The 13,624-nt window shown below is 37.9% G+C and overlaps 1 protein-coding gene across 3 annotated transcripts in view; it reads left to right on the top strand.

The window, feature by feature from the left end:
- TC2N (tandem C2 domains, nuclear) overlaps nt 1-12,925 on the top strand; it is a 30,964-nt gene extending 18,039 nt beyond the window's left edge. For all 3 annotated transcript variants that reach the window (XM_090141519.1, XM_031593089.2, XM_090141520.1), the window contains exons 4-12: nt 673-837; nt 2,163-2,254; nt 2,900-2,975; nt 3,991-4,091; nt 4,869-4,985; nt 5,861-6,052; nt 7,566-7,680; nt 8,133-8,332; nt 10,626-12,925. In XM_090141519.1, the coding sequence (XP_089997645.1) occupies nt 673-837; nt 2,163-2,254; nt 2,900-2,975; nt 3,991-4,091; nt 4,869-4,985; nt 5,861-6,052; nt 7,566-7,680; nt 8,133-8,332; nt 10,626-10,736 (1,169 nt within the window). In that variant the 3' untranslated portion in view covers nt 10,737-12,925. The remainder of the gene's footprint in view (nt 1-672; nt 838-2,162; nt 2,255-2,899; nt 2,976-3,990; nt 4,092-4,868; nt 4,986-5,860; nt 6,053-7,565; nt 7,681-8,132; nt 8,333-10,625) is intronic.
- Nucleotides 12,926-13,624: the final 699 nt, after the last annotated feature.

The raw sequence follows: 13,624 nt of genomic DNA, 5'->3' as shown, positions 1-13,624 counted from the left end.
GTGTTCTTTACTGTTCTGCTGAGCAGGAGGTGTGTGTATTCTCTGAAAAAACTATAAAGAAGAGAATAGTAGGGCAGCTGTGCCATAATGGACTGAGCAAATGGCTGAGTTTCAAGCTTTCTCAAGTCTGTCTCCTGCGTCTCTGCCAACAATTCAAGTCATTTTGGATCAGTGACTTTGCCACTGACAGACTTCCTATGAAAATTAGATGACAAGGAGATTACAGTCATAAGTTGTATTATCTTTCCATACAAGACCCTCTTGGAAATCTGGGGGCTCAATAGTCAGGTAGGAATGTCCTGAGATCACTTAGCCAGTTAAGTCAGAGATCTTCCTTATTCATGGACCTACCTTTCTAATGATTTCCATCTTGGTCTCTGTCTTTAAAATCATCTGTATTTTAAAGGTTGGGCATTTATTATGGAACACCAAGACAGGGCACACATGTATTTATAAGGCCAATTTCATTCCAATATTTTCTGGCATGCTTTTGAAATGTGACATAATATATGTGTCTGTTTTCTTTTTCTTTTCTTTTTTTTTCCTTTTGCTGAAGCAGATAATAATGAAATATTTTGTCCTTTGCCCTGAAGGCACTCAACCTGCCTTATGAACAGGCAGCGTGTGTTATGTCTGAAGGTCTTGCATATGATGTTTACTTGTGCTTCACAGAATCTGCCAGAGCTTCTTTTGGTGACCGGAAAGCAGAACTGTGCGGTGTGTACCAGTGGCCCCGCTATGATGTGTACAACCCATTCTATTTGGAACATCATGTTTCACCAGACCAGATTAGGCGCTTCCAGGCCAAATCAGATAATAGGAAATTATATGGATCAGGTGAGAAGAACTGCACCCTTCTCTATCTTTCTCCTTTTTTCAAGGTCAGTAGGTAAGAGATAAAGCTATTATTGTACAGAAGATGTTTGATTATAGCAATCCTCAAACTGGTCTGTATACTACAGGCACTTCCTGGTAAGGGAATTGATTGGGGAGCTGGCTCTGCTTGATATCCAGCTGTGCTGGTACATTCTATCTTTTAGGGGCTTAACAGGGCTTGCATGCATCACATGACTGTAGATAGAATAGCAAAGCAAGCTAGGGTAGCTGCCTCTGATCCATAACAGGATACAGTACTAAAGATTCTAGCTACCAGTATTTGAGGGAGAATGAACAAGGAAATAGGGTGGTTTGTTGATTGGAGGAATACCTGGGGAATGTTATGTGGAGAGGAAAATAAGCACTAAAAACATTCAGGAGCAGATTATGAGAACAGGTAAAAAAAACAGGAAGCTGTACCATGTGCCAGCTTTTATGTAGTTTGCTCTTTAAGCTGTAGAAATGTCCCCACTTCTCACTGCTTAATTATGTTTAATTACAAGGGAGGGCTGTGACACAGTATCAGTAGAAGTTTAGATACAAGTGTTTGGCTGTCCAGGAAAAACTTCTGTACTTAGGCAGCAGCATGCATTTTTAAAGATGTGGTTGTCAGAAAGGTATTGCATGTTTCTTTTACAGCTGGGAAAAATGTTTCAATCAGTGCTCTGTTTAAAAATAATTTTGAATCACCATAGAAACTACATTGAAAGACCATATTTTTTTTAAGAGAACAAAACACATTTAATTTAAGTAGCATTTAACACATACAGTTTTGTTGGACTTTTGCAAGCAACTGTGGTGGGAGCCCAATGGTTTTTATAAAATTGTCTTAAACATCTTCCCTTCAGTTTATCATCTGTTTGTTTGTTTGTTTAAGCTAAGTAAATACTTCATTAGTTTGTTTTCGTAAGCTCAAACAGGAGAAAGGTCACTCAAGTGTGTCTATAGTAAAGACTTGCATAAAGACAAGGGCTCAAGCATCTACTGAAAACACCATTTGTGTTGTGGAAGTAATTTGGAGGCAGACTGTCCATTCTGCCAGTGCTGCCAATGTGAACAGGTTTGACTGTTTCAAAAATTGAATGCTCTACTGGCTTGTTCTCACCGTTTTGTCATTTCAGGAGAGTGTTTTGAGAACAGGAGGTGAGGGAAGGAGGTGGAGAAACCCTTAATTTCATCTAGTTAGGTTTTATTTCTGCCATGAGTCTACTTAAATTTTAAAATGTCTTCTTAGTATTTTTTTTCTAGCAATGACACAGTTCATACTGTTCTTTTTGTCTTTTTAGTTAGTGATTTAAGAACTAGTGCTTTGCCTGGATCACTTGATTTAAGTCATTCAATGTTTGATCTCAGAAGCCCACCTCATCGATTCATGAAGGTGAGTATTTCTCATGCTTTAGTTGTCACTTAGGTTGTACTGAAAGCTTAGTGCATTCGGTGTATGTTTCAGTCACACTGCCTCAGAGGAGTCACTGAAGGGCATTGTCCTGTGCACTGGAAGGGTAAAAGGGAAAAGTTCAGTGTCTTCACTAACCTCCAGTGTTTATTTTGCTGATGTCTCCTCTGGTTACTGCTATTCAGATCTGACAAAGCTGCTGAGAAACTTGAGTAGGCTTTTAGTTAGGACAGGGTAAGAGTCTTTGGTTTCTCATCTTGTGATTTTTTTTTTTTTTTTTCCCCATCACTTGAAAAGACGAACATTAGAAGTTTACATTTATACAAAAAATGATGCTACATTTTGTATATTTATTTATTTGTTCCTAAATGATCTTCAGTTACATGACGTGAACTTGCATACATACCAGTAAGTGAAAAAATCCGTTGGTCTAATGTGTCCTGTATTTGTTCTTTGCATCAAGATAGTAACTCCATGCTGGACCAACAGATTGGTAGGGAACAGGTTAAAGATTTGAAATTTCTTGTTTTGTTTTCATCATGTCTTGTCTGATCATAGAATTTCTATGACTTTCTGCATCTGTTGCTCTGATACAAAGGACATGTTTTGCTGTTTTTCCCTCTGCAGAGATACGATTCAGTCTCCAGTGTACCTAGCAGCACCTCTTCCAGAAAGGATTCACATGGCAGTAACAGGAGTCTGGGTAATGTTTTGTTTGTTTAACTTGTAATGCAGTATCTCCTTTGTACTTGCAATACTGAGCTGTCTCTAACGTTGATTTTTATTTTGTGTATCTATTTATTTTCGAGATGAATCTGATTAGCAAGTCAATGGGGATTACTTTGCAATTTGAAATTGAGAGTTTTGGCTTTGTGCCTTCCTGTTGTCAGGAGATTGAGCCAAATGGGCCTTTCAGGAATGCAAGTTTTCATGCTTTTGAAAAATTAACCCCTGGATTTACCATTCCAATGAAAGAAGAAAAGACAGATTTTCTGTTAGAATAGAAAGTGGCACCTTGGTCACAAGCCATGTCCTTTTTTTTTTTCTTTTCATTTGTCAGTATTTTTCTGTGGGAGGTATTTGGATTCCAATACCTCTATTACACTAAGAATCATGCATTAAAACTGCATACAAACCTGGTATATTTAGTTAGAAATGCTGAAGAAGTCGAGGTGATGCAAAATAAACCTTAAAAATGAAGTCCCCATTAAAGTCTCCGTAGTAAAAGTCAGAATTTCATCCAGTGTCCTCAACACAACAAAGAAACTCCGGGTATTAAGTGACTCTCAGAGAAAAGGCAGTGAAATGTTTCTTAGGCTGGTTGAAAAAAAAACAAATAGCAGGGCAGCTTATTAACTTAACACTGGAAGTGATTAATCTAAGGGAAATGATTGATGTTTTTATTTGAATGTGTTTTGGGTGTCTCAGGAATGTGCTCTTTTTGTTTCTGAAAGGTATTTGAGTGCAACACAAATTATTGACTTCAGTAGAGAGAACTGTGGTAAACTGCAGAGTTAAAATGCAGGTTAGGCAACAGGACTTCATGGATATTTTATCCTAGAAGTTTTTGCGTTAGGATATTTCAAATGTATGTTCTGAGAAATTTTCAAAAATAATCAGTCCACCTGCGAATGAGTTCCTTTATTCTTGGAATGAATTTTTATCATAGCACATTGCTTCTAGAAACATCAGTTGGCCTTTTTTTTTTTTTCCCACAGATACCATTACATTATCAGGTGATGAACGAGACTTTGGAAGACTGAATGTAAAGTTGTGCTATGTTCCTTCTGTGGAGCAGATCTGGATCACGGTTTTACAGGTCAGTAAATATAAATAAGCAAATATAAATAACCAGATTATAATTTACTCAAATGACTGTTTTACTATGCTTTTTGTTCAAATACCAGACAATCAGATTTAACAAGAATAATGAGAATTAAGGAATACTTTGAGGAGAAAAACAATTGATAATAATACCTTCAAGTATTAATATAAGCACAGTTCAGTCAAATGTTCCTGATTGGGGGTGAGAAACTGTTGGATGTGGATAAAGAAGCTGAGCAGGTCATAGACTTGGTCCTGGTGTAGAAATTTTCCAGTGGAAATTTGGAGACAGTAATTCAAAGCAAATTTAGAGGCACCATTTAACTGATCAAATCTAGTAGTTCTTTCAGGGCAGAACTTTGAGGCTGTATAGTTCTTGTGGGTTTTTTGTTAACTGGTGTGATGCTGGCTGCTTCATACATTTCCAGGAATTGTGAATAATTTTTAGGCAATGGAACTTTTATTACTCAGAAATCTTGTAACTATACCAAATGATAAATTTGCAAGATTACGTAAGGAATTTCATGATTTATCTGCTGTTGAACTTCCAAATAGTGAAATAATTAAAATCTGCTGAAGAACTTTTACTCTCTGCTGTAGAAGCAAATTATTAAATGTTCTGAAGTGATGTAGTTCTTACCCTGGCTCTGATTTGCATTCAGTATTACAGGAATTATGTATAATTCTGGGGCAGTGTAGACCTTATGTTTCTAACTTGTCTGAAAGCTGGTGGCTTGCATTATCTCAACTGACTCTGTTTTCAATGTTGTAGTGCAAAGGGCTGAGCTGGCCTTCTGACTGTGGGGAAAATCCTCATATCTATGTCAAGGGAATTCTCATGCTGCCCAAGCCTGTGCAGTTCAAATCCTCTGCCAAGGAAGGCTGCAATGTAAGTAGAAGCAGAAAAAAAACACCAAGAAACCTTTCCCCCCAAAATAATGAACCAACACCCCGTTCTGTATCATATTTGCCGTGGTAACTGTCTAGGTTCCAGTTACTATTTCCCTTTTCCTTTCTTATTTTCCTCCCCATTTCCAACTTCTCAAAATCCTTTTACAAGGCTTGTTCCAATTTCTTCCCCCTTTGTCCTCCAGTGTATTCCTCCTTTTCTCCCAAATCTGCTGGACAGTTATGGGATGTACTTACAGAATATCATGAACCATTCTGGTCTTGGCAATTGAATGGAAGGGGGGTAAAAGAAAACTAAACGTAATTGTAGATGCAAATTCACCTGGGGAAGGTAAAGGATGAAGTACTACTTCCAGCTCTTCACTAAGGCTAGAAAAATAAGCCATGCTTTGTCCATGTAAAAAGTAGTAAGAATTGGTCATGAGGCACAGGATTCCTGATGATGGCAGTATAGGAAAATAAAGGGGTTCGGGCCAGGAGGAGGGAGGGGAAGCAATATAAACAACCCATAATATGAGTCAAAGGTAAAAGAATGTAAAATGAGCAGAGAGACTGAAACAAGAGGCCTCAGGACAACTTTCTATGACAACGTGTGTATGCTGTTGTAAAGCTGCAGAAGAGATGTCAGCTTGTCCTGGTAGTGAACAAGATTCCAGAGCCTTGTCCCTTCCTGGGGTGTGACAGCGAGACGGAAAGTCTACATGAGTTTACCCACTGTAAAAATACATCTCTTCATGATAGCTTGAAATGGTATCCACGAGCAGTGGCCAAAGGACCCTGAAGACTTTGTTTCTAGGTTTGAGAACTAATGGGACTCTCTTACCAAGGTCATGTTACCTGTGTCTTTCTTTTTAGGACATTGAATTCATGGAAACTTTTGTATTTGCTATTAAGTTGCAAAGTGTTCAAACTGTCAGACTGGTATTTAAAATACAGACGCAGACTCCTCGGAAAAGAACAATTGGAGAGTGCTCTTTGTCACTGCGAGAGCTCAGCTCGGAGGAGTCAAATCACTGGCTGGATATATCTCCTCCTTCCAAAGCACCTGTAAGTGCCAATACCATAAATGCATGTTGTTGTATGACCAGACAATGCTGTTGAAAATTGAAGTAAAATAATTTGGTAATAATTCAGTGTTAACAACAAAGTGGTTGTTTCTTTTTCCCACTTTCTTGGATGGGGGAGATTAGATGAGGAAAAAAAAAGGCACTTCTGAACTGTGCACATCCCTGCTATGGTCATAAACCACAGCTGTTTCTAGGAAAAAAAGCTAGAACTAGCTTTTCAACAATACAGCCTATGGCCGGAGGGGGGGACGTTCTGGGAAGACTTTCCAGGACACCGAGTAATTGCCTTTTCGTACCACAAAAGCATCAGAAAATCCTTAGAACTCACAGCAAGAGCTCACAGTAAATGGGATTTGTTTCTGTTATGGAAGAAAATACTAAGATCTTCAGTGGCTTTAAACTGCACATATATACATACATATTATTAATGTTCAGATTACATGCTGTGAAGTAATAATTCAGACAGTTCATTTCCATTAGAGTAATAAAAAACAGGTGGTTGTCAAGTGCCATTTTCACAGTGGGATTCCTTTTTCCCTACTCCCACTTTGTTTGTTTCTTCTACAGATTGTGTCTAGACATTTGTATTTTTAACAGATTAAACTTGAATTGGCAATTCAAAAGCAAATTTTATCTAAATATGTCTAAGTAATATGAGTGACACTCTTGATTTCTAACAGAAGTTAAAGTTTATATCTGTACTTCTAACAAGTATTGCTTCAAAAGCAGTAACTTTCTACAAAGTAAATAAAAGATTAAGCTGTTTCAGATGCCACTTCATCCTAGCGTAAATTCCTGAATCTATCCATGTTGATTTTCCTCACTATTGTATCTGAGAGCTCTTCAGATGCTGCAGGCCCATGAACTATCCTGTGAGGCAGCAGTTTTCTCTTACTTCTCAACAGAGCTGAGTCAGTGGCTCCCTCTCAGGTTTGCACAGAATGCGTGTGGCTGAGCTGTCAGGAGAATTTGGGTCTCTTAATTGAACTGAAGTGGAATGAATCTTTGTCTTTTTATATTGTTGTTTATATCTTCAGATTGCAAAATGTAAAAGAGGGGAAGGAGAATTCCAAAATTTTTTTCTGTTAGTAGAGCATGTCCGTTGTCTCACTTTTACACCCAGATTTAGTAGTGCACTACTGCATGTCTGGTTTTCCCTATATGTGTCCACTTTTACCACTGAGGAATCTTTCCCAGGTGAAACTTGAGGACTCAATTATTTTTCCAGTATCTTTGGCTGCAGCCCATTAGGGCCATACGTGCACTGCACATAAGCAGTGCGTCAGTGGAGCACATGCACAGCAGCTGTGACAAGTGCAAGATGCATTTACTTACTGTGCATCTGCGGGATGTATATACAACACATACTTATATTTCTGTCCAGGAAATCCCAGATAGGAACAAGTGAGCCCAACATATAACAGAATTCCTGCATTTCCTGAGTTTATAAGCAACTTAATCCAGATGTTATGGCAACATTCTTCTGCTTGTAGGTGTGCCGCACGGAACTTCAAATAGGAACCTGTTTTCAAGCAATAAACAGGAGGATTCAGTTACAGATTATTGAAGCACAAAATCTTCCAATTTCATCTACACCGCTGTCTTTAAGTAAGTTACATCAGCTGTCTAAAGCCATTGGTAGCAGGTAAAATGCTGATCAAATGGGTTGGCAATTCATAGCATTCCTTACAAACCTCAAACTAACATATTGTGCAGTAGGTTTCCATTGCCAAGGCTTGTTTCCATAGATGTCTCATTTGATTACATTTTGTTTGGTTTGAAGCTGCACATTAAGTATTCTGGGAGATTTTATCCCAATATTAATCCTGACATGGAATAGCATTAGCTTGCGCTTGCTGTTTGGATATGTGTTAATCAGTTCAACGTTAGTGAACATACTCAATTTGTGTGACTACTCAGGAAAGCTATTGTACAGTTCCTTTGGCCAGGCTTTTGAGAAATTATTGTTGAACCATACATGTCAGTTCCTCTTTGAGTGTGTTTGTGAGTAATCCTTTGTGTGTTATGCCTTTTTTCTTCCTTTTTTTTCTTTCTGTAAGGTTTCTTTGTGAAAGTTGGAATGTTTAGTACAGAAGGGCTGATCTATAAGAAGAAGACTCGTCTCGTGAAGTCCTCTAATGGCCAAGTGAAGTGGAGAGAAATGATGATTTTTCCAGTTAGCCAAGCTGAACAAGGAATCAGTTTTCTTATCAAACTCTACAGCAGAAGCTCAGTGAGAAGAAAGCACTTTCTAGGACAGGTTGGTTTCTGTAACTAACATGATAGTCTTGATATTCTTAAATCAGTTGCAGGGTTGATTTTTTTTTTTTTTTTTTTTTTTTAACTCATATTAAAAAAATACTTTAAGGTGGTATATAGGGAAATAGTGAATTCGAATAAACTTCTTGATATAACTCGAGAAAAAATGGTAGTGGGCTCTTGAACATCACAAGCATCAGAATGGAAGTTGACATTTGATTTTCCTTCACAAAGGAAGTCCTTAAGTCTTTTTTTGTGTGGAAAGTTATTCCATGAAAGATTCCTCCTTATGAACAGATGAATGATGTTGTCCTTGCCTCTAGGCTTTCTAAAGAAAACAAACACAGCATTCACAGCAGCTCCATGACCTACAGTGTCCTCTACAGAAAGAGGGTGTGGAGGTAGTATGCTCAGAAACAGGTGTGTGTAGAAAAAAATACACCAGGAACAACAGCAGATTTCCCTTCTGAGCAAGACAGACATGCAGTCAGTACAGTATTCTGAATGTGTATGATCAAGTTATAATGTGGACAGAAAACGATTTTTTAGCTGTTTTATTTTAACAGCTGGAATCTCTGTATTCAAAAGCATTTCTGTGATCATATTTATTTAATCACCATACTTTATAAAACTTGGTATTCTGCTCTCTTTTTATTCTCTGTCCTTATATTCTAGTTGCTCTATCTTACCACTGGCCTGCCTGTTCTTTCTCTACTTTTATTTCTTAGCTGTTCCAACTGCTCAGTGCATTCTCCGATCCAGATAGATGTACTAAGAGAATTTTAATATATACATAAATTAATAATGCAGAGTGATTTTGAGATTCCAACTGTAAAATCATTTGCTAACTGAAGGATGGACTACTCTGTCCTTGGGTACAGAAATAGTAGGTTCCCGTTCTGGTAATGTATTTTGTGCATGCTGGGCACATGCACTTTAGGTGATGCTGATCTGCTATAGAAATGAGTTATGTGATCTTCCTCCATTTTATTGAGTATAATGTCCCATGTATTCCATCTTTCTGTGTTTTCTATTAGTAGAATTAGATTTGGAATGGGAAAAGAAATTAGTTTTTTTAGTTGTAATACCGTGGGGCAAAACTAATTGGGTATGATTTTGCAGTCAGTTAGCAGTATGTGAGGTCATCTCAATCTGATGAGTTGCATTTAATCATGAATCTTATTTTTATGGGGAGCAAATGAACTACTTCTGCTCTTCAGTTATTTGGAAAAGATTGTTTCAGCTCATGCAGGCAGACATTGCCACATAACACATGAAGACATAAAATATGGCTCAGGGAAAAGCATACATTGAGCAATTGGCTGGGTAGCTGGAAAAAGATGAATATGGCTACATCTATTAACTTCTTTCTTCAGAGAATGATGATTAATCGGATGCTGTTCTAAAGCAGGCAACACTTTGATTAGGTTGCATTTATGAGCATGTCTTTAATCATGAACAAGATGTATATTGAATCTCTGTGGATGAAATATCAGCTGCCTGTGGTATTCTGGAAGACATTATTCTCACTTAAGGAATCATGCCTCAACTGTGGGCTAAGTGTATTTCATGGTGAAGGTTTCTGAGAAGTATTAAAAGAACTCATTCTTGGAAGAGTGCAGGAAATGGAGTCCCATAAATGATGATACCTACTTACATAATCAGTGTTCTTTTGGCAGTTCAAGATGGTGATAACTTTTAGGGGGAAACTTCCTTCTTGTACCTTATTTCCTTGTTTAATGGCTTCTATCCATTAGTTTAATATTGTGAAGAGATGGACTCTGACTGCGTGACTATGTGTGCTACAGGCACGTTAGTAACCTCTGTGGAATGCAGGTTTGGCCCTGTCTGTTGGAGTGTGTGATTTTAAATGCTCATGAAAAGGCTGGACAGCTAAATCTGGGTGCCAGGTGGCTTGCAGCCAACTGGAGTTTGCATGGTCCAGAGAGTCATCGCTGCCCTCACGGGCCCTTGACCCCAGCACATGAATTTGAATGAAGCAAGGAATGCTTGACTTAAAACATTTTGTTAACTAGCAAAACATTAGAGTGTAGTGAGCTTTCTAAACTCCTATTTGTTTAGAGACTAAATATAAACCCAGACTCCCTGTGTTCCCAGTTGGAAGCCAAGTTATGTTAGTCCTAACAGAACTGTATTTGTTGCTAATGCTTTGGTCACAGTCTACGTGTCGCATCTCATTCTACACTTCCATGGAATTTATTTGGAACTAACATAGGCTGGACTTCTGTGCTACATCAGGTAATGTTCATTTCGTTTCTTTTTTCTCTCTGCAGGTCTGGATAAGTTCTGACAGCAATAACAGTGAAGCAGTAGAGCAGTGGGAAGATACTATTGCTAATCCTGAAAAAGTTGTTATTAAGTGGTACAGCCTTGGTCCGTCTTGAAGACTGGAGATGAAACTGAGGACTTTTTTTCCACAAAGATATTCTTATACCTTTTAAAATAATACAAATAAAAAGAAAAAAATATCGTCTACACAAACTGTTCAAAAGGATTCCACTCTATCACGCCTCCATGTTAACTGGAAAAACTCAATTTCCTGAAGAGAAATATTATTAAGAGGAAGTCTTAGGAAATGGGAAGAGAACTCATTTGGTTTTACAAAGTCCACTTCTTTTTCCCCTTTTGGGCTCTTTAAGAGTATAGAAATCCAGTACTGGAGAGAAAGAGTGTGAATCAACGTCATTTGCACTAGTTACAGACTTCATCTTCACATCTGCAGTCACGTCTTTGGCAGACTTCACACCCCATGTGGAGCCAGCTTGGTCAGCAGCTTGAACCTAGGTACTTTTGAGCCTCAGGCCACACCTGTATTGATAGCATTTGGCCAAAGTAACATGTACCTCAGCAGGTGCAAAAGCTGTGGCGGTAGCAGGAGACCTAAAGGGAACTGTAGAATAATGCAGCACCCAAAGGCTTTTCTAATCTCTGCCTCCAGTGAAGAGTTGTTCAGTGCACCGACATGCCAGTATCTTGGGTTTTCATCCATACTTCTCTCTATTCTAAACAGAGGAACTGAAAGATAAAAGTTTCTCTGACTATTTGTAATCTTCTGAAGTGGGGCCCTCTACCCACATTGTTTTGTGAGTGCTGGAAGGAAGAAGGGGAATACTGTTAGCGAGGTATCGGCTTTGCTTAGGATCAGAGCCAGGTCGTTTGTTTGTTTGTTATTTTATAAATTAGTTTATTATGCATAATTCTTACATGTAAATGACTTCCTATCTAATCAACATTGTTTTACCATTGGCTTACTTTACTAAAAGCCAGACTAATGTTCTTAAGGAGTAAGCAAATATTTACTGATGAAGTATATATTTCCTACTTGTTTCAAGCAAGAAGAGATTACCATATTTTTACTGCAAATGGTATTTTTCCTACAAAATCCTAAGATTATTTTTCTACTAGTCCCCATATTTTCTGGAGTCTATTCATAGTTATTTTTAAGGAGGGAGAAATGCTGATTATGTAATAGATGATATGTGCATCTAAAAGCAAAGATGCCTTTGCACTACGTTAACTACTGGATTGAACAAAAATATATTCCATTAAATCCATCACACATCTAATGCTGGCTGTGTGAGCTGCTCAAATATGTGTTTGTGTAGACAATGAATAACAGTATCTTTTTTATAACTTGGAACACATTCAAACATCTGAGACAAGAACTGGAGTGGTGGTGAGAGCACTCACTGCTTGAAGGCAAAGGAACAGTGGGGGGCAGAGAAAGCACTGAAACAGGAAGGCATGTTGTTTTTAAGCAAAGAGCTCAAAGCTTCTTTATTTCAGCCCTTCTGACTTCAAATAAAGGCTAAGAAAAGAAATGGAATCTCTTCAATTTTTTTTTAGTTGTTAGTTAAAGCTTTTAAAATTTCAGCCATCTAGATTTTTTTTTTTTAATGATTTTTGAAATGGGCAAACAAAAGGATTTTCCCTGGGTCATACATGATCTTCTTTTGAACACGTTCTTATATATGAACTGAAATGGTTTTTGCATGTTACTTGGAGAACAGGCGTTGGTTTTTGCTTTTTTGGATGCTCCTTGCAAAGCTCCCAGTTGGCCCAGTGGATCTGGACGTAAGATCGCAGAATCATAGAATGGCTTGGATTGAAAAGGACCACAATGATCATCTAGTTTCAACCCCCCTGCTGTGTACAGGGAGATGTCAGCATCCATCCAGTTTACAGTACTTGAGATGAGCCTGGCCTGCTGGGTAAAATGAAAAAAGGAATTGGACTAAGCTGATGTTCTTGGAGTTCTCTACTTGAATACAGGGATCTTTCTATTCATTGTGGCTCTATTGCAGTAAACAAAAGTGTGAACTAACTGTTTCCTTATGCAAAATGCTGTTCTGTTTGAAAGGGAGGACAGGAAATATTCCAGTGTTTTCGAGGCTTCAATTACCACAAAAGTGGCTCTGCAATGATTGCCAACTCAGTGGATATTGTGTAAAATGGACTTCGCTGGCTGTTTTATGATGCTGAGCCTTTTGGAGGCCTAACTAGTAATGTCTCGTTTTTCCTATGTTAATATTTAATCTGTGTGTTCATAATAAAAGTTATAAACACAAAATGATCCATCTTTTTTTTTTTTTTTAATTGTATATAGCAGTGTTTACCAGCATAACAAATTGAAATTCAAGTTCTACTTTTTTTCCCTGAGAAAATGCTGAGGATGAACCGTTTTTTGATGTAGTGTTGTGTGTACGGGTGTTGATAGCTAACACCTCATGGATGTGGCTTCTTCTTTAAGATGTACACAGTTCCTGTAGCACTATGAACAACGTACTCTGAGGCCTTCTTCATCCTGTGCCCATTCATTCCCAGCTGTTGGGAATTGCTGTGCACATTGCTGTATATTCATGTCATAATTTCATTAATTCTTAGTAGTTGGGAAAAGAAAAATGTTTGTTCCATTGCTCATCAGATCTGAAGTTACTCAACTAGCGTGAAATTCCATCTTCTTCTTCAGGAAGAAGTTGTATCTTTCTTCTTCTCTTACCTCTGTACAGATATGTTTCCAACACTGCTGCTGAAGATTTAGGAGAAAGTAAAGATTTAGGAAAGTCTTCCTGAAGAGAAAAATGATACATCACTTGAAAACATAAATTAGCAAAGATGCTTATTTAATCAAGGATACATGCAAAAGTAGCAAGTAAGATGTCTCAGAGCGACAGCTCTACGTTGTCCCTTGAATGCACGCGTGTTCAGCTACTATTTTCATTAAGGTTATATCCAGGTTTACTGACGTTTCAAGAAATACTATTGTGAAAAC

The sequence above is a fragment of the Phasianus colchicus genome, chromosome 5, assembly GCF_987193195.1.
Source record: "Phasianus colchicus chromosome 5, bPhaCol1.hap1.1, whole genome shotgun sequence".
In the NCBI taxonomy this organism is placed as follows: Eukaryota; Metazoa; Chordata; class Aves; order Galliformes; family Phasianidae; genus Phasianus; species Phasianus colchicus.
The sequence above is the reverse complement of the archived record's forward strand: the minus strand, read 5'-3'. Positions and strand labels throughout refer to the sequence as shown.